Here is a 23446-nt window from a genome sequence, read left to right as displayed (position 1 = left end):
GGATCATCAGAATTGCATTTAATCACTAGCTACATTCACATAGTTATCAGATCTACTTTCGATTCATATGACATTATCTCTCATTGCTCAAACTTACTGTCTTAAAATAACAAGTAAATCCAAAGAATGCCTCGATTATATGTGCGATAAATGTACAAAGCATGAATAGAGCTACTCGTCTATGGTGAAATCAAGGCTAGTGAAAACACAAGTAGCATAAATCAAGATTTATACGAGAAATACAGTTGACAATAACTTTTCAAAAGCCAATAAAACCAGCTGTACCAACTACACTTTCTAGTTGAAATATTTCAGAGATTTCTTTTACAAAAAAAAAATAAAAAAAAGAGGGGGGGGGGTTAAGGAGAAGAAAAAGCTTATTTATAAGTTGCTGCATACTATGGACCGAACAAAAATACTTTATTCTAAATATAGTTAATAAGTAACTTTTTAAGATATAAAAGCATTTATTTGACTAGCAGTTTACCTTAGTTAAATTAATTATTTAATCAAAAAATACTAATTTAATAAAGAGATAGTTACCACTAGAGAATTCTGTGTTCTATCATCATCAGCACTTTCTCAAAACGCGAAAATATTATTTTGCAGAAAACCACTCGCGTTTCTTGCCCTCCCCTTTCTAAGTATCGAAAAGGGAGTCACATCGAATAATGCTTTTTCTTTTTCTTTCAAAAAAAAAAGATCATTTCAATGAGTGACATCAAGGCTCACCTGTTTCCTTTTTCTGTAGACTATGAGGGACCAGTAAAGTCAAAAGAGTATTTACAAATTGAAAAAATAGAGAACGAACAGTATGAGACAGTTGTTATGGGAAGACAACTGTTTGGTCACTCTGTTTCAGTCCATGGTGATACTCAAGGTCATGTTTGGATAAAAGATACTAAAGAAGAAAAAGAAGAAGAAGAGCAAATGAAGTGGAAAAAGTCAAATACAATTGTGGATGAATTCATTTTATGGAAAAAGGATAGGGCACCAGATAAAAAAGATGCACGTATTAGAGCTGTTGAAAATTGGTTAAGCATATCACAAGCAGTAAAATGGCAGATGAATGCATTATCTTATTTTAATAACATTTTATAATTTTTATAGATTCATGAACCAGTTCCTTTGTAAACACGTTGAAAATCATTAGATACGCACGCATATCATCTTCATTAAACCATTTGATTTATTAATAAGAAAAACAAAAGGCTTTGTTTATTAAAGAAAAAAATTTACAAACTTTTTATTGTGTGTAGATTGAAGAGAGAAAGAGAATGTATACATGTTGTCTTTTTATTAATTTGCTTCAGCTTCTAAAACAGTACCACGTTTAATCTTTCCCCAACCAATAAGACTATATAAAATACATGAGCATATATACAATATTACAATTGAATAAAGCTTACCGCCAGTGTCTTTCAATCTTTCTGGAAATAGCAACCTTATCACCGATTTCAGTACAAGTAGGACCAGTCAAGACAATCTTTGCAAGATCAGCCTTAACACCAACTACTTTACCACCAGTAGATACTGAACCAATATTGACCAAGAGTAATTCACCCTTAGTTAATTTTGCAACCTTGGCTTGTTTCTTATCATCTGTCTTTACACCCAATAAACGACGCAACAAAAAGTAAGAGATTTCAAGTTCTGTATAGATAGAAGGCAATGTACCGGGGTAACCAAGTACTTGACCAACTAAACGATCACCACGACATAAAGTAGGATCCATTTGAGTACCAACACCGATTAAACCACCAGGTACAGCAAATTCTAATTTGTTGGTTTCTGCTGCCAAAGTCAAAATCTTACTCAAAATAGGACGAGCACGAATACGTCCTTCTTGATCCTTAATAATCACACCTGGGCGGACTTCAATATCATCGCCAATCTTTAAAACACCCTTTAAGATAGAGCCACCAGCAACACCACCTTGAAGATTGTCTACATCAGCACCAGGTTTGTTGATATCAAATGAACGAATCACAATCAAACGAGGAACAGCTGCAAAGTCACGAACAGGAACAGGAATCTTCTTGGTGATGTATTCGTTCACTGCATCGATGTTGTATTTAAGTTGAGCAGAGATAGGGACAATAGGTGCTCCATCAGCTACTGTACCCTTGACAAAGGCAAGAATATCTTCGTGTTGTTCAAGTGCAGCTTCTTTCTTTACAAGATCAACCTTATTTTGAAGAATAATGACGTGTTGAAGTTTCATAATTTCAATAGCTGCAAGATGTTCTGATGTCTGAGGCTGAGGACAGGATTCATTACCTGCGATTAATAATAACGCTGCATCCATGACAGCTGCGCCTGAAAGCATAGTGGTCATCTAATAAATATGCGTTAATCATCCAACCTCTATAAAATTCATTGTCATATTTACAAGAATATCGTGACCAGGACAATCTGGCGAAAAAATAAAAAATATTAATTTTCCTGTTTATTGCTTTTTTTTTTTGGCTCACTTACCGACAAAACTAATATGACGAACCAATTCCATAGTACCTCCACAACCAGGGCGTTCACATGCAGGGTTGGCTTCCTTTGAAGAGCCATATGATTTGTAGCAACCTGGTCTAGGACACTCGCTATTACTACACTTGAAAATCTTGGCATTGGCATAACCAAGCTTAATAGTAATATTTCTTTCCATTTCATTCTTGAAACGAACAGTCTAATAATAAAATTTAGTAAATATTCCAATTCATTTATAATATAATATTTATTTTTCTTTACTTGAACACCGGAAATAGCCTTAACAACAGTTGATTTACCATGAGCTACGTGGCCGATAGTACCTACATAGATAGTATAAATATAACATGAAGTTTACACATGTGTTCTTTGTTTTAATTTTACCAATATTGATAGTAGCTTGTTTTGAAATAACTTCAGGTGATAAAGGTGTCAATTTAGTGACATCGACGTTGGCAACTTCAGTCATTGTATATACAATTCTTAATAGAGAAAAAAAAAAAAAGAAAAAGCAAAAAAAATTGGATGTGGGTGATAACCAGTCACAGTCTCTTTACAAATTAACAATCGGATTTGTAGTTGTCTCTGATTTACTCGGAACATGAAAGAATCGTTTTTTATCATTCTTTTCAGGAATACCAGTAAAAGTACATACAGTCTCCTGTTTTTTTTGTAACTTTATCCAAACGAGAGTATGGTGATCCCATGACAACTAAAGTTAAGATTGCACCGCAGTAAGATCACACTTTAAATTCAGTCAAATGAGTTTTTTTTAGATAAATACAAATTCAAAATCAGAATTTTTTTATCCTATTTCAAACAGATATAATATTTTGAAGTTTGCATATAAGAATTTTTATTTCATAATACAAAATATGTAAGCTTACACAAGATTTGCTATATAAACTTTGTGAAAAAACCTATAACTCGAAAGATTTTTTTAAAAGATTAAAATCATCAACTTTAAAGAGTATCGCTCTTTGAACATTTTTAAGCAGAGAGAAAAAGAAGGTAGTCTCAAATCCACATTACCTTCAAGCGAAAGTAATATGTTAATGCTCGAGTGTAGGATTCATTTGACAAGTCATTATTAAATAATCACTGATGATTTATATAGTGCAATTGAGCAGCCTCGTTCCCTTAAGAATGCAAAAGTTGATATCTCTCGCATATATTACCTTTTCGTGTCTTGCTATCGTCACTTATCTTTCTGTACATCATACATATAGATGTACAAATCAAGGATTTTCGAAAAGATACGTACAGTGAAGGGAAAAAATGAGAAGAAATATGGAGGAGCAAAGTAAGTAGATTGAAGGAAAAAGATAAGAAACTTCTGTATATTAATGATATAATCAAAAAGGAGGAATCGACGACAATAATAGTGGTATCATCTATAAAGAATATAGTCAAGCTAGAAATCATTCAGAACGTTATGATAAATTCAAGTTGTTTGAACCGGACGCTGCTGACGATGGTAAAAAAAAACGTACATGTACAGAATTGAATAAGAATATATATTCGACCTACCTTCCTTTTTCAAAAGTTGGGACTTCAAACAAGAAACGTTAACAAAACGCAAATATTAAAGATGCGAAAAGATTAGTAAAAAAAGAAGAAAACAAGGAATAATACTCAAAGAGATCCAAATGTCAAATGTTCTAGTTGTAAGCAAACCGGTCACGAAAGTTTAAGATCGCTATTATATGCAAACCATATTTCTAGCAAAGCCAAAATGTTTATAGTCAACCCTAGTAAAAATTACAAAATCTTTACCAGAAAGTTGCCTCTGGCTCGGCATGTTCGCATCCGATATCATTACAATCCCAATCAGAGAATAGTAGCTGCTTCAAAAGATGTGAGAAGCATAACCATCAGAGCCCAAATATTTGTCAACCATTACATACTAGTCTGTTTGAATCAATAAGAAGAACCCCATCTCATGTAAAAACAATTCCTGATATTCAATGTATCAGCTTGTAAATGGAAAGCGGGTGACAAATCGTAATGCTCTTCCGCGAGATATATTAAGAATTTGGGATACCTTTAGATCGGATACAAGAAATAATAATAATACGATATATAATAAGGCCATTGCCAGTGGGATTAGTCGATGTCTTGCTGAAGCATGCATAGAATTATCGACATCGCATCAAAGCAATTTAGTATAAAGCTTTGAACAAAGATTGATGAAAAATTCAAACTACACCCTTCAGAATCAATCTGTGATAAGTGCATGGCAATATCATTATCTACGTATACTATTGCGTATCCGTTCGAACTTTACTAACCTATCGTTATCTATATTACATAATATGTTGCATTCATCATAGCCAAAGAGCTACGAGGACATAGAAAAGATAACTAAAATGTTCTGTGACCAATATATCTGTAGCGGTAGCCAAGGGTGGTCAGATGGACGAAATCTATTATAACCTTTACGTAATCTTGTACAAGACAAAGTAAATTTGAGGACGCTATCGAGGTCACCAGAAAAATTCTTGCGATCTGTGGCATATATATTAACTCAATGCAGTATTGAGCACATCAATCATTGATATCCTACGAAGTAAGGAGACAACAACTCTGGCGTCTTTTCTCACTATTGCAAATCCAAATTTTCACTAGAGGCTTGTTACCATCATTGCGAATAACCTTGCAGTATTTGTGAGAGGATCTTTACCAAGAGGGTATAACCAACTGCTCCAAATGCTCTAGAGTCTTTGATTTTCAAAAATTAAGATATAACAAGTAAAATATACCAAAATGATGTTCAACATAGTTCATTAATATGTAAATTTGAACACATTGTGTTAAAGAGTTGTCATCGACAGATAATGAGACTAGCAAAGTTCTTTTTGGAATTCTTATAAAACCTAAAGGATTTACAGCCGACTTTATGTTTAATAAAACGCGTTATACTGGGGAAATTTAACAATATAATTTTGATATTTCTTATAGAATGGCTTAAATGCTGTACAAAATATTCAGCATATTGATTATTATAACCTCATTATAAGCCAAGTATATATCTTTGTCTACGCTTAAACATAATTAGGGACAGTCAGAAAGCATGTTTTTAGTAAGTTGTCTGTTACAATACCAAGATAACTTCTATGTCTAGGTATGGGCTTGAAGGCTGGAGTAGCCAATAAAAGCGACTTTTCTTAAACGTCACTTCGCCATTTTAAAATTTTTTTCTCTATTATGATGAAAGGATGGGAAGGAAAACTTTCCTCCCTCCTCTTTTTCCGCTTCTTTAAAAAAGTTAGTAAATTACATCATGGCTCACAGCAACGTTTGGAACTCCCACCCCAAAACCTTCGGTAAGGGCTCTCGTCAATGGTAAGTGTTCCATCATTTCTTTTTCCTTTTTTTCTCTTTTAGCAAGCATGCAGAATGTGTACAAGCCACCCAAACATTACCCTATATGAAATGTTATAAATGGGCCTTCAATGAATAGAAAAAAGAAAGGTTTCTACTGTAAAATAATACTTTGTGTTATTTCGTATGATCCTTTCTATCTACTTATTCATTGGAGGGAAAGAGACTACAATTAACATTCTGTTTGCTTAATGAAAAGGAAATTTTCCATGGCGAAGAAAACAATTATAACATTTTATTGTTAGTCGTGTTTGTGCTCACCGCGCTGGTTTGATCCGCAAGTACAACTTGAACATCTGTCGTCAATGTTTCCGTGAATACGCTAGTGACATTGGCTTCAACAAGGTAAGAATACAAAATAGGTCGAATGTTTTAAAGTAAAGTGACTTATCAAAATCCTTTTAGTATCGTTAAATCGACCTTTTCTCATTCCTCAGCACATTTTTCTTTTTTTTTTCGAAAAGCAATTGGTATTGTTAATAAAGAAAATAGAGAGCTATACGTTTGAGCCTATGCTTGCGTTTATTTGCGCGGAAATGATTGATTTTAGTGAGAAACAAGCAGAACTGTAGCTTTTGTATTCCTATTATAAATACTAACATGGCTTTTTTTTATTATGCAAAACATAATTTCTACAACTAGCAATAGACGTGTTGGGGACTTATCAAAGCACAACACTGGCAAACCTTCCAATTTGTCAAAAGGTTTTTAAGCAATCTTAATAAAGAAATAGTGCTGAATTCCTTTATATGAAAAAGCGCTCTTAAACTATATAGACAACAACCAAAAAGGAAAAGGGATATTTTGATCTTAATATAATCAAAGATCCAGAGCAACATATTCTAACGAAGAGAAAGTAAGTTTATTCAGGAACACAGGACTGCGAGCAAGCTGAACTAATCCAATACCTAATAATCCCTGAGCAAACAACAACGGAATGTCTAGATGGGTAACATAATGTATGTTTATAATAAAAGCGGCTATCTAAGCCATGTAAAAAAGAAGAGCTGCTTTGTTTTTACAAAATTGTATATGAATAACTATATCATATATCCATTCCAGTTTAATTAGATAAATGAATTAGAGTTTAGGCATATTTATAATATGCTGATTTGCTGCACTACATATAGAGTGGACCATTTCCAATTGAGGAACACTCAATCCTCTAGTCTTTGCTCTCTTTAAAGCATTACCAAGAATTGCTTCGATTTCCATAGGACTACCACGCTCTTTATCCAATTGCCTACATAGGAAGAATATTAGATTAATTCAATAAAACTTTTTTTTAAATTACATGGAGGGCTTGTAATTTTTTGCTGTTGCATACGTTCTTGCTATCATTGTTTCTGTTTGTTGCTCTACATCAAAGTCGCAGCCTTCTGCATTAGCTACTTTAACCATTTCATTAATGAGAGCTTTAACAGCTTTTGTAGCTTCCTCATTTTCAAGTACTTCGTTTGTATTCATTCCTGTTAATGTACAAATAGGAGAGAAAGACGCATTCCTTTATATAAAAATGAGATAGTGATCAGTTACGCTTTCTTTACACTACAAAGCTGCTCTTTTTTTTTTACCATAATAATTTTTGCCAGCGAGTCTTTTCAATATCATCAACTTCTTGAACATCAACACCACCCTTTTTCAGATATTCAACAAGTTTGGCTTGTTGTTTAACAGAGCTACGTTTAGCCTTCAAGTATTTGCCTACAATTAATGACTCATTTCCTAACATAGTAATCTTGCCTGGTTCATGCTGAGAAGTGCCGATGTAGGCAACAATAGAGATAATCGGATTGTTTGGAAATCGTTCAACAATAGGTTCCTCAACGCCAAGACCATTTTGAATTAATACGATGGCTGTATTTTCATCTTTAATAGCAGGGGAGATAATATCCGCTACATTATAGACTTCTGGTAAAGCCTTAAGAGTAACAAGGACGTAATCAAATGGTACAGATGTTACACTATCAGATACTGTGCATACAACTATTTTAGAAAAATCAGTAACTATTTCAAAATCTATAAACAAAAAAAAAAGAACCTTTGTGAGGGTGAAATGTCTCTTGTCCAAATTTTGCAGAATTAATATCAAAGCCTTTTTCTAATACATTTTGAAAGTTTGATCGACAAACAGCTGTAATCTCGCATGACTTTGCAAGTCGCCAAGAGTAAATGGCGCCAACAGCACCGGTTCCAACTGTGTTATAATTGAGTGAAAAAGCTTAGTATTACTAAATTTGGTATTATACCAGTCAATATACGGGGGGAAGTAGACATGCTATAAAATCGTTTGCTAATTAAATGAGATGAAGGCAAATAAATCTCTGTGAAAAAATGACCCGCGGAAATTCTATTTGACTTTATCCAGCTTTGATTATACACAGAATGAGTAATCGTATTCTTCAAGAAAGAAAGAAATCCCGAAGTTTCGGACTTGACAAACGGTTTTAAAAAGCTTGTCTTATTGCAAGCAAACATCCAATGGATCTCTAATATGTTTATAAAAGAAAAAGAAAAAAGAAAAAAAAAAGAAAAAAATTACCAATTTTATTTTTTATTTATGTCGATAGTAGTGATGAGATTATTCCATTGTTGTCCCGCAATATTCTTAATCTTCAGCAGCGATAGCTTTTTTTGTCATCTTATCTTTACTTTGTCCATTCAGAAAAAGCGAAGTCACATTACAGATTACATTACAGCAAACCATGATGTTGCGCAACCTGCACCAAAAGCACGGATTTTTGTAGATGTGCTAATCACAATAGGCTCGTCCGTAAAGTCTTTATCAGTAGCACAATTACCGTGCTCATTCCATCCCCAACCAATCAGTCTATCCCCTTGTATAGCTAAAGTATGTTCGGATCCACAACAAAACTGCTTGATATTTTGCAACAAATGACTTTTAGTGATTTGACCGTGATCCTTTCTTCCAGATGCTTTTAATTCCCCTACACTGCCTAATGACAAGGTATGATGCCATCCTGCGTCAATGTATACTGAATTACGATAAACAACGCGTGGCTCTACAATCCGAACTTCGTTGTCTTCGTTATCCAATTGACCATATTTGTTGGACCCAACACCGTAGACCGACCCGTCTTCTGCTCTAAATATTGTATATAAATGACCACAGGCAACCTGAAGGATCTTTTGTGGCAGCTCTATTTTTTGAATTGAGCGAATATCCTTCTTATCAGTCTCCACCTTGGACGGGCCTAGTTGACCGTGGCGTCCCCAACCCCAACCAAATACATTCCCTTCATTGCTTAAGGCTACAGCGTGACGCCATCCACAAGAAACAGAAACAATATCCTCATGTATTAAAATTTCTGTTAATTCTTGCTCTTTGTTATCTTTCTTGCCGTCAATCTCGTTCCAACGACTTGAGCCTACACCATATACTTTACCCTCTTGACTCAGCAGCAATGTTGAAGCCCAACCACATGCGACATCTTTCCACTTGATTTCACTGAACCGTTCTTGATAAACAGTCCAAGCTTGCTGCTTCTCAGGTGGTGCTTTCAAAATGTACTGCATATAATTCTCACCAAGTTGCGAAAAACCAGCAAAATAAACTTTTCCTGACTCCGTCACAACAGCAGAGTGATTACCACCTCCAGAGATTTTTATAATAACTTCATGATCAGGTATGCCAATACAAAGTGTTGGTTTATGGGTGTCTTCTACATGGCCAAGGCCTAACTGCCCATTGCCATTGGAACCAAATCCATATAATTTCGACATAGATTGAAAAAAAAAAATAAAGACGGACATTGAATGTTTTCTAGGTTCTTATGAATAGATTTACTGCATACCTGTGTAAGCATTTAAACAAAGTCTCTTCGTTTTATTTAGTATTTGCTTTAACTTTTAGCTAAATTCATAGCTATGAATGTTATGCTTTAAGAAAGCTAAATTGTCTTGCTTACTTTTATTGATTAAATAAAAACAAAATGCACTAAGTTCTTGTCTCTTTTACGCGTTTATATGAAAAAAAGTAAGAATGCACAGTTCGGGTAAATTAATAAAGGACACGATTTAATAAATCTCAGCTTATAAAAACTGCCAAGTTGGCCACTTCTTTTGGGTTAGATGGGTTTTGTTATTGATTTATTTTAGCGTTTTCCATTAATTGATTATGCCAATTAAGGAAAGTATATTACTGTTTCCCTTTAACGAAACAATGTCTTGCTTCTACTGCTATTTCTTAAAAAGAATTAGCATCACCATACAAAAGCAATGTCACATTGCTAGTTACATCTTTAAAGTATGTTGCTTCGAATATTAAAATAAAACTTTACTATTTCTTTATTCTTTGTCAAATACATCAGGTTTGACAAAAACAATGATGTTAAAAATAGATATATGGCAATACGATGAAGCAATGCAGCAATTAAATAATAAAAATGAGAAGCTTTCAGCATTTATTGAAACAAATCAGCTACATGAAAATTGATTCATAAAGCATTTCGAGAAGGAAAAGTTAAGAATAATAAAACGCGTCTACAATTTCTTATACAGCTTCCCAGGTAATTGTTCCTACACCCTTACTCATGCTTCCAACGACTTTCTTGAAAAGAACAGGCGTTAAGTCAAGGTCATTCTCGCCACATCCTGGACAAGCATCCATAATCGTGGCAGTAGTGCTACCAGCAGAACCAGTAATTTTGATCTTCTTTCCACACCAAGTTGAGTTTTTATTCATGTTGCCATACTGAGCGTGATTGAGAGCTACATAAGGAGAGTTGTTATCGATATGAACTCCTCCACAAGCGCCTTCAGAACCTCCATCAGAAGCAGGCTCATACCAAGTAGCAGTACCTGTATACGTGCTTCCTCTCTTTGTTAAAGCATCAATTGGATCAATGGGAGCTGCTGAAGCGAATGTGAAAAGCGCAAGAGTAGTAAAAGCAGAAACTGAAACAATCTTCATGTTTAATTTATAAACAAATATCTAAAAAAAGACACAAAGGAAGAAAAAAGAAATTTTATTCTTAAAAGAATCAAACAAAATGAACTGAAAGAAAAAAAAAAGCCAGGACTATATTAGTTTTTCCAGGCCAAGACAAAACGAAGGAACGATATTAAATGATCATCACAGTAAGACAATCCCCGCTTCCACGTTGAAAAAGATATTACCGCAGCCATACAGCTTCTATATGTCACTAAAGCACGCCTGAACCTGAAAGGGCTCAAAAGCAAAAACAGATAACATTAATAACTAAAAATAGAAATAATAAACCCAAATTGTGTTAGCTCTGAATACGGCTTCGCACAAACCATTTATTTTGCTTTAATTTATCAACTTACAGTCATTCCAGAAAGCAAAATCGCTATTTTAGAAATTGGTGTCGTGCAAAAAATCTGTTTGTTTAACAATGATATCTGTTGATCTAAAAATATCGTCATGTTCGGATTGGGTGAACCTTCATTTAAGAAACATGTCTACCTCATCAGCTCAATTTTATTCAGCAAATGTTTCCGAATTCGAAACAATGAATGTCGACAAAGCTATTTGGGAGGTTGAACTCAAAAAATTAGAAGATTCTACCTGTGTACACTGGACAAATAAAGGCTTTAAAATTAAAGAAATTGTGAGCTCCAATGCTACTGAATCTTCCTCAGTTGATCGTAACAAAACAATCTTGTGGAGTAAGAAATACATTTGCCATCATGGATCAAATGTGTATGTATCTAAAGCAAGTGGAAACCATCGACCTATTCAAAAAGAATCCAAGAAGATTGGATGTCCTGCGTGTATCATGGTAACTTGCTACCGTTCAGATCCTGAATTTGTCATTTTTGAACGAAAAAGCACGCACAACCATGTTCCTAGATCTTACGTGGATTTAAAGTTCATATCACTTTCAGACGCTCTTAGAAGGAAAATAAAGGCTTTTTTGCAATATGAGTTTTCAAGAAAAGAAATTAGATCTTGTTTGCTTCAAGAAATAGATGAGGATGCTGAAGAGCGAGATGAACTGCTTCATTACGACGACGTTCACAACATCTGGTTGTCTGTTGCAAAGGACATGTTCAAATTCAAAGAAAACGAATTCGAATCCCTCAAAGTTTGGGAAGAAAAGCTTACTGCAACCAACTATAAAGTTCTTTCTTATTCCATGGAAAACACATTTTATTATGGGATTATTTCATCATGACAAATGAGTATTATGGGAGTATCGAAAAGTTTCTCTCTAAATTCAACTTTTGGTATATCTTCAAAAAGCAGTGAGGTTTTGTACAGCTTAGTAGTAAGACATCCTGATACTTGAAAAGGAGTTCCTGTTGGATACATGATAACCAACGATCAATCCGTAAATCCAGTGTTGAACTGGTTGCGACTTTTGAAGAACAACTGTGCAATGAGTCCAGAACAGATTACCATTGATTGCAGTATTCCTGAATCTGATGCAATTTGAGCTACTTTTGGTGAAAATTGCAGAATTCAATTGTGCTTGTTCCATGTTGCTCAATGTTGGAGTAGAAATTTAGCAACAAAAGTTAAGAATAGTCCCGGACAACACAGCAATGCAAAAGTAGTACGTGGCAACATTATGAGCGACTTACAGTCGATTATGTATGAAGCTTCTTGTGAAATTGTAATAGAAAAAGTAAGGATGTTCAGAGAAAAATGGACTGCAAAGCAGTCTCAATTTGTTGAATACTTTGAAGATAAATGGCTTGCTTTGGATGGACATAAAAGATGGTCTGTAGCTTATGTTATTGAAGAACATCAAAATATGCACACAAACAACTAAATTGAAAGCTGGCATAATCAGCTAAAGTCAGTGTATCTCAAAAGAATTAGGAACAGACGTTTGGATCGTCTTGTATATATATTAGTAAATGAAGTTGAAAATGATATGAAACTTGAAGAAGTAAGAGTCAGTTCCGAAGAAGGGAAAATGGGACCAGAAACAAGAAATAAAAGGAAAAGAGAAATGATTGCTGCTGCTATTCCAGACGATAGGATGAATGAGATGATTACAAAAAAAAGTGAAATAACGCATAATGTTGAATCCTTTAGTCAAAAAGATATTATGTATACCGTTCAAATTAATGAAGCTGGAAAAATTGCTTCTTGTCCTTGCTATTATTTCAAGTTTAATTCAAGAGCATGTAAACATATGTTTTTACTGAAGAGACACACCAATATCCTAGTTGAAAATGTATCCATAATGGAGACATTACTTTCTGAATTAGGTGCATCATCTATCCCTGAAAACGAGTTTCTGGCTTCTACTGCCGAGAATAACTCGAACATCAATGCTACATCTATTCTAAAGCGAGATATAAAGTTGGACTTAGACTCTTTACACCATTTAAAAAGAAGGATTAATGCAATCAGCGACTATGAGTTCTTAACAGATATCAGTAAGAGACTTAAAGCTATTAGAGACGATATAGATTATCGTGATAGATCTAGAAGAATGGAAACCCAAAGATCAAGCAATTCTTAAGATTAATTAAAGTACTTTACAACTTATAAATTGTGGGTTTATCATTATTTCTTCCATTTAGAAGAATTATCAATTTAAATATTATTCCATACAAATAGAAACCGTATTGACAAACCGACTGCAATTCAGTAAACTACTTGGAACCGATCAAACTAGCAAATTCATCTTGAAACACCACGACGTGAAGAGTATTGTTACCAAAGTTATAGTTGACATTGATGGAGATGCTTATAGAATTGGCGATGCGGAGTAGGACGATTGAACAAGATCAGATGTCCTTTATGAACCTGTATAGTTGTTGAAGTGCAAAAAAACAGTTGATGCCGAGTTCATGAACCGAGCAGTACACTACTGCATTATGGCTTATCGTCGCTACAAAACCTTACCCACGTTGCTCATTTTTGCCACCAACACCATAACTATACCTACAGACAATATGCATCGATCAAATGTCTTTTGTGGTCTATCTCTGCCTAGCGAATATTGGGCGAAAAAATGCTATTTGATCAACCTCGCCAGTGCTTCCTCTGTCTCTATCAATATTCATGAATTATTTCAAGCATTGTCAATGTTTTTACTCAATCAACTTACTTGTCTTTTGGAAAGCAATTCATGGAAGGATTCAACAATGTGACGATTATTTCAAGTTGCGAGAGATGCTCTGCAGCAATCTGTTGAACGCGAAACGGAGCTTTTGGATGCAATCATCAGTGTTTGCGATACCAGCATCAGAGATTATGAACAAATACTGAACACTGTAGAACATTTACAATATGACTCCCTAAATGTACGTCAGGAAGTTGTTTGTGGAATGCAAAAATTACAGCAAGTCAAACGACGTTTTGAAGAAGTTGATGGTCTTCAGGAACCGACAGATCAAGGCAACTCTGCAACAAGTGCAGACGAGGAAAGATACCAGAATACCATGAAATTTGTTGAAAAATACAAGGCAATGAGGAAGCGAATGAACTGGCGCGATTGTTATAATCAGTTGACGCAAAAATCTAATGTGATCAAATACAAGAATCCCGAAGTGTTACATATTCAATTTAGCAAATTTAAGAAAGGCAATCAGTAGTTTTTCTTCTGTTCATTCCTACCTCCATAGCAAAGAAAACATGAATAAAACATTTGAATTACTTTCAATTATAACAGTGTCAAAATAGGAGCGTGCTTATTTAAACAATATCATGCATTTTTCAAAAGTAGGAATAGTTTTAATCAGATTCAAAAATTGTCTTGAACATGCATATGGATACTGGAGAGCAGGATTGTGCAGTTTGTTAAGCGTTACAATTGTTCATTTATCTTGCAGAAGAATCATTGATAAAGTAACAAGTCCATTTAAATTTTCGTTTTTGTAAGTACTTTGGCTGATAGATTGTTCCGATATTTATACACATTTATTTGACCATACGGTAGGTTTGATGCCAATTTAGACAGACTTTTTTCGTATCAAATCAAATGACAACAATATAAAGCTTAAAGGGGTTGGCTCTCTAAAACTAATTACTGTAACATGTAGATACTCTTCATATTTCCTTTTTATAGTTCCGAAAAAAGGATATCTGTTTATGTAAAGGAGAAAGTATTATATTGTATTTAGCGTAGTGATTTACAACGTGTATTTATGGTTTATTTAAAGTTGTCTAGATTTGGTTTCGGGGTATTGTGTTTTTTCTTTCCTTTTTTTTTTTTGAAGAGTGTATATTCTAGCTTTTGTATAGCTTATACAGGCAAATTATGTAATTAGATTTTTATTGATGAATAAAATACAAATAAACAATAATAATAAAGTATAAAATCATCTAGAATATTTTCTTATTGTTTTTGCATGTCTATTCACCATTGTTTGAAATAGTCTCACATTATGTTTCGTTAGATATTTCGAGGTAATGAAAATAAAAAAGTATTGATAGTGCAAAGATTTGAATATGACTTCAAATGAAATTAGGCAAAATGCACATACCATACAAAGTAAACTGATTTTTAAATATGAGCGAATCAAACTACTTCAAAAAGGCAGTAAAAATAAATATTTTGAACTCTTTATTTCTATATCTTTCATCTTCATTTTAAAAAATATGACTCAGACAGAAGTCCGTGTAGGCGTTGCTTGTTTTGTTTTTTACAATGACTCTGAAGGTTCATCATATGTACTCCTTGGTCAGCGTAAAGGATCACATGGCTCTGGTACTTGGCAATTGCCTGGTGGACATCTTGAAATGTTTGAATCGTTTGAGATCTGCGCAAAACGTGAAGTATTTGAAGAAAGTAACATTGATCTTCGTAATGAAATTCGCTTTTTAACAGCAACAAACAATATCATGGGTGAAAAACACTATGTGACTATTTTTATGTGTTCAGAAATATCATCCAAAGAAGCAGAAAATGTACGCGTGATGGAGCCTCATAAGTTAGAGGGAGAGTGGAAGTGGGTCACACTTGAAGAACTCAAGCAAAACTATAAGCCAAAATTTTCTCCATTACAGTCATTCATAGATAATCATGACTTGAGTTTTTTGAAATAAATAACTTAAAGTATGATTGAAAGCAGTGCCATGAAGGAAAAAGAAAAATATTGCTTTGTGTGGTATATTTTGTCATTTTATTGACGATGAAAAAAAAGTCTGTATTTTTAATAACAAATTGACTATCTGCATCGATCAGTTATGTTTGCTTTTTATAATAGCATGTATTGCTTATTAAACATAAATTGCCTAAAATTAACAGGTTTTTATTCTATGTACAATTTATTTATTTTATAATCTTTAGAAGCGTTTTACTCAACTTTAGCTAAATGTTCGTGTCTCACTGACTAAGACTTTTTAAAGATAAAATAAATTTCTATTTATTTACTTCTGTATTTATAGATAGAAAGAATTGCATGTTTGATGTCGATTTTCTCAACAATTAAGCATGAGAAGGCTTTTTGATATGAGTAGTCTTTTTAGCATGGGGTGCTTTCTTAGCGTGGGCGGCCTTCTTGTGGTGAGCAGATTTCTTGTGATGGGTAGCCTTTTTGTGATGAGCAACCTTCTTTTTATGCTCAACAGCCTTTTTGGCAGATCGTTTTTCATCATGATGGCTAGACTTGGCAGCATGCTTATCCTTCTTATGGGCAACTTTCTTATGGGCAACTTTCTTATGGGCAACTTTCTTATGGGTAGCTTTCTTATGGGTAGCTTTCTTGTGATGAGCAGCCTTCTTTTTGTGCTCGGCAGCTTTCTTGGCAGAGCGCTTCTCATCATGATGGCTAGACTTGATAGCATGTGTAGCTTTCTTGTCAGTGGACTTTTTCTTGTGAGTGACTTCCTTAGTATGGGCAGCCTTTTTGTGATGAGCAGACTTCTTGTGATGGGTAGCCTTTTTGTGATGAGCACCCTTCTTTTTATGCTCAACGGCCTTTTTGGCAGATCGTTTTTCATCATGATGGCTAGACTTGGCAGCATGCTTATCCTTCTTATGGGCAGCTTTCTTATGGGTAGCTTTCTTATGGGTAGCTTTCTTGTGATGAGCAGATTGTTTGGCATGAACAGCTCTCTTTGCAAAAGAGTCTGAGTACTAAATAAAAAATAGTTGAGTGAGCAACCTATACAACGGACCTAAACTCGGCATCTTACATCTATACAAACGAGGTTGCCTGCCTTGATTTCATCACAACTGAAGTTATCTTCAAATTTAAGAGTCCATTTAGTAAGGTCTTCTGCGGAAATATCTTGGTTGGAAGCAATAGACTGGCAAGTGTCTCCATCTACGGCTATTAACTCACATTTAATTTTTTTTTCAAAATTTATAGATTTGCGCTCTTTACCTGTATAAGTTTGACGGCAGGGGAAAGGAAAGTGATCAAAGGCCTGAGCGACGCTAATGAATGTAAGAGCGGTAGAAGCAACAGTGAAGAGTCTCATAGTAAGAAGTTGTTGTATAAAAAACCAGTTGTAAAGGAAAAGAGCTTGGATTTTTCGGGTCTTTATATAGGAGCAGGATTGGATTTTCTTTAAAATCAAAATATTGAATTATCGCTCTGTCGCTGTGGCAAAAATCAAATAAATTCTGTGCCCACCCAATAAGATATTTTTGTACCGTGTAACTATATTTACTATCTTGTGAATGTGCTTTTTCTTAAACATAGAGAGTCCCTATTAGCCGCCCAATTCTATTGGTTGATTGACACTTAAGAAATTGCCAATATTGTAGACAGATCGTATGTTAATTAAGAATACAATGTATGTATTACCAAGCTGTCTAACATAACTAAGCCTATTTAAGAAAAATTTTACTATAATTGTAGTTTATTTTCTTCCACGCTAAGAACCTATGAAAAGTTATAAAAAGAACATGCTAACTGTGATCAATTTTACGCAACTCCTATTTTACGAGCGAGTTATATAGCTTTTTAAATCCAATTTGTGCAGTATAAAGGACTTTCTATCTTTTAAATTCTTTTTATAGATAATACGTATGTTGATCATTAATATATATGCTGTTTCATAAACCCGAAGAATGATGTAGCCTCAGATATCATCTTGTAAAATATCTTGCTAGTTATTAAATTTTGAACCTATGCTTCAATTACTCGCTTTTAAAAGGATTAAATATGTAATCTTCCTTTTCAAGTAGTAATTCAGTGTTTAACATAAAATTTCTACTTGATAACAAATGCTAAAAAAGCATTGACTTTAACATTTGTAGGGCCGCAGTATTTATGTTTGATATTCATTAGTTGACATTTTGGATGATTTACACATTATCAAAACATAATGAAACCAAAATAGATGACTTAGTAGCAAATCAGGCTTTCCTATCGAGTCCATAACTATATATTCGGCCTCATATACCTAAATAGCGTTGTTGTTTTGGTTTAGGCAAATAATAAACTATTTAATTAAATTATTGAAACATTTGAGGTTAAAAATATAAGTCATATTGCACAGAAATAAAAATACAGTCGAATTGCTCAGTTGTATTTGAATGCTACCATAAGCATGCTTTGGGCAAATACAGTAATCAAGATTATGTTTAGATATGAAGTAAAATTATGGCAAACATTTTTCTCTTCATATTGTTAATCTAGTTAAAGCCCAATGTGCAAGTAAACTTTCTGGCTCTTCTTATTATGATTCTTTCACATCAGAAAATCAAACTAATTTTATCAAATATGCTGCTAGTGAAGCAGGAAATAACAAGGCAGGTACAGTAGCATTTTTTGTGGCTTTCGATATGAATTGCTTTCTATTCTATTTTTGTCCCCATATCTACAACCGCTGTGTAACTAATGCAATTTTTATAAGAGGCTGGTAAAGTGAGTAATACAGAATATGGTAACCTAAAAATTTGCAATTATTTCATTAAGATGCTCCGTTTAATCTTGATACAGTTGATGCCTGCCTCGTTTATGGGTTGCATCGAAGATAAGGCAAACGCGCACATGTAAAATATATTGGACATGATTTCGATGAAAAGTATAGAAACTATTTCCACGAATTAAATAGGTTTATAGTTACTAATTTTGGTTTTTATAGTATAGAATAAGCATATGAATTGCTTTATCAACTACTTTAAAAAGGAAGCAAAGAAAAAAAGCATAAACATATTCATACTAAAAGACACTGAAATTTAAAAAAATAAAAAAAAGCAGATCTAGCTGACTATTGATACTAAATTATTGGTTTAGAAATAGCAGCATTAAAAAGAATAATTAATGCTGTACGACACAACTGTCATATACTGACTATTCAACTCCTTTATGGATTGTGGCACAGCCGCGGGATGATTTGCAGAGTATGTCCTTACATATTACAGACTTTTTTTTTTGTAATTCCATTAGTTACTTATTGACGCAAATCATAAGGTAGCCAGCGATTGCAACTTGTGAATAAGCATAGATTATTCTACACACATGAGCATTTCTACTACACATTATTATCAAAACAAAAATGAAGCTTCAAGGCCAAACTGAAGATGAATCACCTTTTCACGGTAGGGAATTTGCTTATAATGAATGTAATTAATGTCGTTGATGTTAAAGTTCAATAATTTTATTATTTGATTTCTTATCAAAAGGAGAGGAGAAGAATACAAGATTTTTTTTCAAGAGGAGAGAATTGAAGATAGAAACTTAAAAAAAATACTCTTTAATGGTTGTTGGAAAATGGAGGGTATTTAAACTTCTCGGCACGGTACAGCGAAGGATAAAGGAACCAGCTTCTTTGATTCGTCGTGAAGCAGTGTCGAAAAGGGAAAGAAAAAAAGTTCATAAACGTGTACACCAGCAGTAGCTATGGTAAAATGGATTTTGGAGACAAAGACGATCAAAGCATAGGTTAATAATTTTTCACATCATCATAGTATCGCAGTTTTACTGATACGTACTTCATATAGTCGATAATAGATAACTCTAATCATGGCGGCGACACTTCGAAGGTTTCGCCAAACTTCTTTCAAAAGTGCACAGGTGTGAAAGCATTTGTCTGGTTGCCGTGCTATGTAAATTGTTATTTTCTTCACTGCTAGCTAATATCCAACTAGAACAATTTTAATCGTTTTATCTACTAGGCAATTATCATATATCTTCCTGCTTACTCTACTCAATGATATGTAACATCCAAGGTATCTCCTGTGTAAAAGCTTATCATTATGAAAATCTTAGATTTAACAAGCGCTTGAAGTTGATGGAGGATAACGTGAAGACTGCGTGTCACAAGATACAAATAATTTTATGCAATGACAACATAAGTAAATATGAGGCATAAGAGGCAATTGGCGTCATTAAAAGCAGCAATGAAAACTGGTAAGCTAAGATTGCAACGGAGCTTGACTCTGTACTTTTGTAGCTGTTCTTCAACAGTAACTATTCGAGCAAACAGATGGAAGGTAAAGCAATTTTTCCATTTATTTTAAATCGTGTCACTGTGGAATTGAAAGGCATTAATTATAAATGGTGAATATAAATGGATAAACGCTCCATTAATTAGTTTATTTATTACTGATTTGATCTTAAGGATAATATATCATTTGGTTCCTTTCTGATTTCTCATATAACCAAATGATAATCTCAGATTTTGTTGTATGTACTAATTCGTTTTCAACGGTCAACCATGAATTACAATTTGTCGAAGTTAAACGGAAAGAAAACTGTACAAACGACGGTTTTGAAATCAACCTGATGAAGCTGGGAAAGGAGATGCAAATTGCTATGATACGTTGTTGTTAACAAAAAATGAAGTGCCTAGATGTGGTTGCCTTTTTGGTTGAAAGTAAATTTATTTAGCATCACTGTTATACTATCACTGAAACATGTAGAGTAGGGTATGACGCGACGGCCCACAAAATGGATCTGCAGTACAGCGGCCAATACTGTATAGGCGAAGTAAGCAAGTTCTATTTCACTAGGGTCGAAATTAACGACAAATTACTTCTGCTAGCTATATTAAATAGGTTCCATCAGCTGTAGGTAATTAACTATTGGCCTAATAGTCGTGCACTATCAATTTTTACCATGCTTTAAAAGCAACAGTAGAGAAGATGGTACGAAATTTGTATAAATGCATTGAGGAAGGAGAAAACTCTATGGATCTGACCTCCTATGTCAGAGTTGCCTGTGGAAGTTCTCTTACTAAAAAAACTTTAAAAATAAAATGATACACCCCCACAAAAAGTCTGGATCCGACAGAATAGAAATAATACTATAGAAAATGAGCCACATGAATAAAATAAATTTTTGTCTTCTTTTTCTTTTCCTTTAACTTTTTCCATTGAAGTAAATTCAGCCAATATTAATACTTGCAGAAAGCTTTTAGAGGAATACAGAGCTTCTATCATCATTTTCCAATGGGCCAAACATCCATTTCAAGAGATTGCTGATACTTTGAGCCTTACCAAGTGGACGGTTGGTGCGGTCATCCGAAGGCCAAAAAAGATACCACTATGATCCAAAAGCATTCAGGATGGCCAAATGTGCTTACTAACAGGGGCTGGATGCACATGAAGATCTTTCAATATCGACAATCGATATTCCCAATTGCAATGCATTGGGATTTATTTTGTGACTCTGTGGAGAAAATTACTTTACGAACCATAGAGAAGCAGTACACTAGGTAGGTTTTCGTTCTTATCAAGCATTAAGGAAACCTCTTCTTAAAGCCTAATATGCTCTCATGAGATGCGTAAAAATCAATCAAGACATAATTTGGGCCGTGAAGAATTGGAACAAGATAGCTTAGTCAGATGGATCTCACTTTGCCATTTTGGCAATGATGGATTTAGAAGAGTCCCTCGAATGAAGGGAGAAAGGTTGCTTCTGCAACATATAATCCCTATATCCAGGTAAATTTCTCATACGTAAGCTACATGATGTATCGTGTACCTAGGTATGCTGCTTATGCTTTCTGTCGAACGGCTTTGTGAAGTGATTGTTATAATAAACAGATAGAAGAAATAGTGGACCACTTGTGTTTTATATCAGTAGTATTTAAATGTGCTTATGACATCACACTACTTACACACCCATTTATTTCACTACCTCTAATTCTCTGAGGGTTTAACCTGTGATCGAAGAGCGTTAAGGATCTCGAATAATATCAATTTAGTGCATGGCAGAAAAATTTGGAGCGTCGCAGTTCAGATGAACTGTTTTAGAGGACAATAAACGAAAAAATGTTCAGCTATTTCGTCTTCTTGATGATATAGGCGGCAGAAAGGGGGCTGGACTTGCACAATTTATTAGAGGTAGCTCATTTATTGAAATAAAAGTCCATAGTACTCCAAATAAAAAGTTTAATTTTAAATACTATTTCTTTGTAAGGCCCAAGTGAGAACTTGATGCTTGTTACATCTGTTTCCTAGACTAGATCAATTATAATAAAGCATAGCAGGAAATTAAAAAACCTCTTCGGGATCAAGGATAAAAAAAAAGGGAAGGGAAGCAATCATAACTATGTTAATACTTGATGTTTGGGAAAAAGCTCAAGGAAGACATGAGTACCGAAGTACTCTTGATCAATAAAAAGAATCATACGATGGTATGATGGATAGGTGGTTTGATATGATGAATGGCCCGAATAAGTTGTTCAGTGAAGACACTAAATGTAACGTCTATTTTTGCTTCGTAGTTAAAATTCTCATAATTGGGGTCGCAAAAGGTTGCCAGGATCGAGAGGATTACAATAATCAATGATCAAGCTTTTAAACTTCTTTAATTATGAACGGAACTCATTATAGATGAAAATGACAGCTAAATTCCGGTCAGGGTAATGATTGGTAAGGGTTTGGCTACTGTTAATGTGCAGATTTAGAAGTCTGGAACGTAACTGGCTGATTGGGGGGCGACGTTGGACAGGTACATGAAGGTATTTGAAATATTTGTTGGCTGAGGATAGGCTAAATGTACGAGCAGCAGCTTGGTTCGGAAGAGGGCGGTCACATTTAGGGTTTACAGCCTTCTGTATGAAAGGGACTTCTAAATCAATTTGAAGAGGTGCTCCTTAATAGATTGTTATTGTCTTTGTGGCAAGACAGCAGGTGTATTAAAAAAAGTAGCTGAGAATTTTATTGTGGAATTTTGAGTATAGATAGTACGAATAATCTGTTCGCAAAGGATTGCACTTTGTTGCTTGAATCGATTTTTTTTTCTAGCTTCGGCTAGTTGAACTTGCAGTTGGACTAGCACTGTCATTTGCAAAAGAAAAGGAAGCACTTTCTAAACAAAACAAAATATTATAAAAAGTAATGGAAAGAGGAAAAAGAAACAAAATAAAAATCACAGTCCACGAATTTAGAGGGAAAAGTCAACATATTAATTACTCAACCATTTCTTTCACATAATATATTCCAAGACACCCGTGACAATATCAAACAGTACATCGATGCTCAGGATGATTTAAACCAGTCAACAAACCAAATGATTCCTCTTTCTATTAGAGATTAATTCTATTTTTCTGTGTTATTTAATTTGCGCCCGCGGAGCAATAAATAAAAACTTTAAAAAACCATCCCGCACTGGTCGCAATATCTTTTTAAAGTTATGATTAAAACTAGCCGTTTATTTCTATTTTTAATTATACTAGCAGTAATATACATTCTATCTACCATTTATGTATATTTTACTAGGCCGA

The 23446-nt window shown here is 34.1% G+C and overlaps 12 protein-coding genes across 12 annotated transcripts; 6 read left to right on the top strand and 6 right to left on the bottom strand.

Moving 5' to 3' along the window:
- Positions 1 to 711: 711 nt before the first annotated feature.
- RO3G_05066 (uncharacterized protein) lies at positions 712 to 1134 on the top strand (the record flags this gene model as incomplete). The annotated part of the gene is made up of 2 exons (XM_067659656.1): positions 712 to 1053; positions 1111 to 1134. 2 exons carry the CDS (start codon positions 712 to 714, stop codon positions 1132 to 1134), a joined length of 366 nt encoding a protein of 121 aa, XP_067515757.1.
- Positions 1135 to 1299: 165 nt separating this feature from the next.
- RO3G_05065 (eukaryotic translation initiation factor 2 subunit 3) lies at positions 1300 to 2953 on the bottom strand (the record flags this gene model as incomplete). Its single annotated transcript, XM_067659655.1, has 6 exons — positions 1300 to 1357; positions 1410 to 2338; positions 2393 to 2415; positions 2479 to 2683; positions 2746 to 2807; positions 2869 to 2953. 6 exons carry the CDS (start codon positions 2951 to 2953, stop codon positions 1300 to 1302), a joined length of 1362 nt encoding a protein of 453 aa, XP_067515756.1.
- Positions 2954 to 3762: 809 nt separating this feature from the next.
- On the top strand, positions 3763 to 4056 carry RO3G_05064 (uncharacterized protein; the record flags this gene model as incomplete). Its single annotated transcript, XM_067659654.1, has 3 exons — positions 3763 to 3787; positions 3848 to 3961; positions 4031 to 4056. The coding sequence occupies 3 exons, from the start codon at positions 3763 to 3765 to the stop codon at positions 4054 to 4056; spliced, it is 165 nt and encodes a 54-aa protein (XP_067515755.1).
- Positions 4057 to 5767: 1711 nt separating this feature from the next.
- Positions 5768 to 6282, top strand: RO3G_05063 (40S ribosomal protein S29; the record flags this gene model as incomplete). The annotated part of the gene is made up of 3 exons (XM_067659653.1): positions 5768 to 5829; positions 6114 to 6213; positions 6274 to 6282. 3 exons carry the CDS (start codon positions 5768 to 5770, stop codon positions 6280 to 6282), a joined length of 171 nt encoding a protein of 56 aa, XP_067515754.1.
- A 666-nt stretch (positions 6283 to 6948) lies between these two features.
- On the bottom strand, positions 6949 to 8145 carry RO3G_05062 (2-dehydropantoate 2-reductase; the record flags this gene model as incomplete). The annotated part of the gene is made up of 5 exons (XM_067659652.1): positions 6949 to 7111; positions 7163 to 7372; positions 7443 to 7854; positions 7910 to 8065; positions 8118 to 8145. 5 exons carry the CDS (start codon positions 8143 to 8145, stop codon positions 6949 to 6951), a joined length of 969 nt encoding a protein of 322 aa, XP_067515753.1.
- Positions 8146 to 8556: 411 nt separating this feature from the next.
- On the bottom strand, positions 8557 to 9612 carry RO3G_05061 (uncharacterized protein; the record flags this gene model as incomplete). The annotated part of the gene is made up of 1 exon (XM_067659651.1): positions 8557 to 9612. The coding sequence occupies one exon, from the start codon at positions 9610 to 9612 to the stop codon at positions 8557 to 8559; it is 1056 nt and encodes a 351-aa protein (XP_067515752.1).
- Positions 9613 to 10381: 769 nt separating this feature from the next.
- RO3G_05060 (uncharacterized protein) lies at positions 10382 to 10801 on the bottom strand (the record flags this gene model as incomplete). Its single annotated transcript, XM_067659650.1, has 1 exon — positions 10382 to 10801. The coding sequence occupies one exon, from the start codon at positions 10799 to 10801 to the stop codon at positions 10382 to 10384; it is 420 nt and encodes a 139-aa protein (XP_067515751.1).
- Positions 10802 to 11309: 508 nt separating this feature from the next.
- Positions 11310 to 12029, top strand: RO3G_05059 (uncharacterized protein; the record flags this gene model as incomplete). The annotated part of the gene is made up of 1 exon (XM_067659649.1): positions 11310 to 12029. One exon carries the CDS (start codon positions 11310 to 11312, stop codon positions 12027 to 12029), a length of 720 nt encoding a protein of 239 aa, XP_067515750.1.
- Positions 12030 to 13464: 1435 nt separating this feature from the next.
- On the bottom strand, positions 13465 to 13945 carry RO3G_05058 (uncharacterized protein; the record flags this gene model as incomplete). Its single annotated transcript, XM_067659648.1, has 3 exons — positions 13465 to 13558; positions 13718 to 13756; positions 13923 to 13945. 3 exons carry the CDS (start codon positions 13943 to 13945, stop codon positions 13465 to 13467), a joined length of 156 nt encoding a protein of 51 aa, XP_067515749.1.
- Positions 13946 to 15415: 1470 nt separating this feature from the next.
- Positions 15416 to 15862, top strand: RO3G_05057 (uncharacterized protein; the record flags this gene model as incomplete). The annotated part of the gene is made up of 1 exon (XM_067659647.1): positions 15416 to 15862. One exon carries the CDS (start codon positions 15416 to 15418, stop codon positions 15860 to 15862), a length of 447 nt encoding a protein of 148 aa, XP_067515748.1.
- Positions 15863 to 16244: 382 nt separating this feature from the next.
- Positions 16245 to 17242, bottom strand: RO3G_05056 (uncharacterized protein; the record flags this gene model as incomplete). Its single annotated transcript, XM_067659646.1, has 3 exons — positions 16245 to 16895; positions 16955 to 17091; positions 17146 to 17242. The coding sequence occupies 3 exons, from the start codon at positions 17240 to 17242 to the stop codon at positions 16245 to 16247; spliced, it is 885 nt and encodes a 294-aa protein (XP_067515747.1).
- Positions 17243 to 21495: 4253 nt separating this feature from the next.
- On the top strand, positions 21496 to 21740 carry RO3G_05055 (uncharacterized protein; the record flags this gene model as incomplete). The annotated part of the gene is made up of 2 exons (XM_067659645.1): positions 21496 to 21659; positions 21704 to 21740. 2 exons carry the CDS (start codon positions 21496 to 21498, stop codon positions 21738 to 21740), a joined length of 201 nt encoding a protein of 66 aa, XP_067515746.1.
- Positions 21741 to 23446: the final 1706 nt, after the last annotated feature.

The sequence above is a fragment of the Rhizopus delemar genome, genomic scaffold (genome assembly GCF_000149305.1).
Source record: "Rhizopus delemar RA 99-880 supercont3.3 genomic scaffold, whole genome shotgun sequence".
Classification (NCBI taxonomy): domain Eukaryota; kingdom Fungi; phylum Mucoromycota; class Mucoromycetes; order Mucorales; family Rhizopodaceae; genus Rhizopus; species Rhizopus delemar.
Note: the sequence above shows the minus strand (reverse complement) of the source record. Positions and strands in the feature narration are given on the sequence as shown.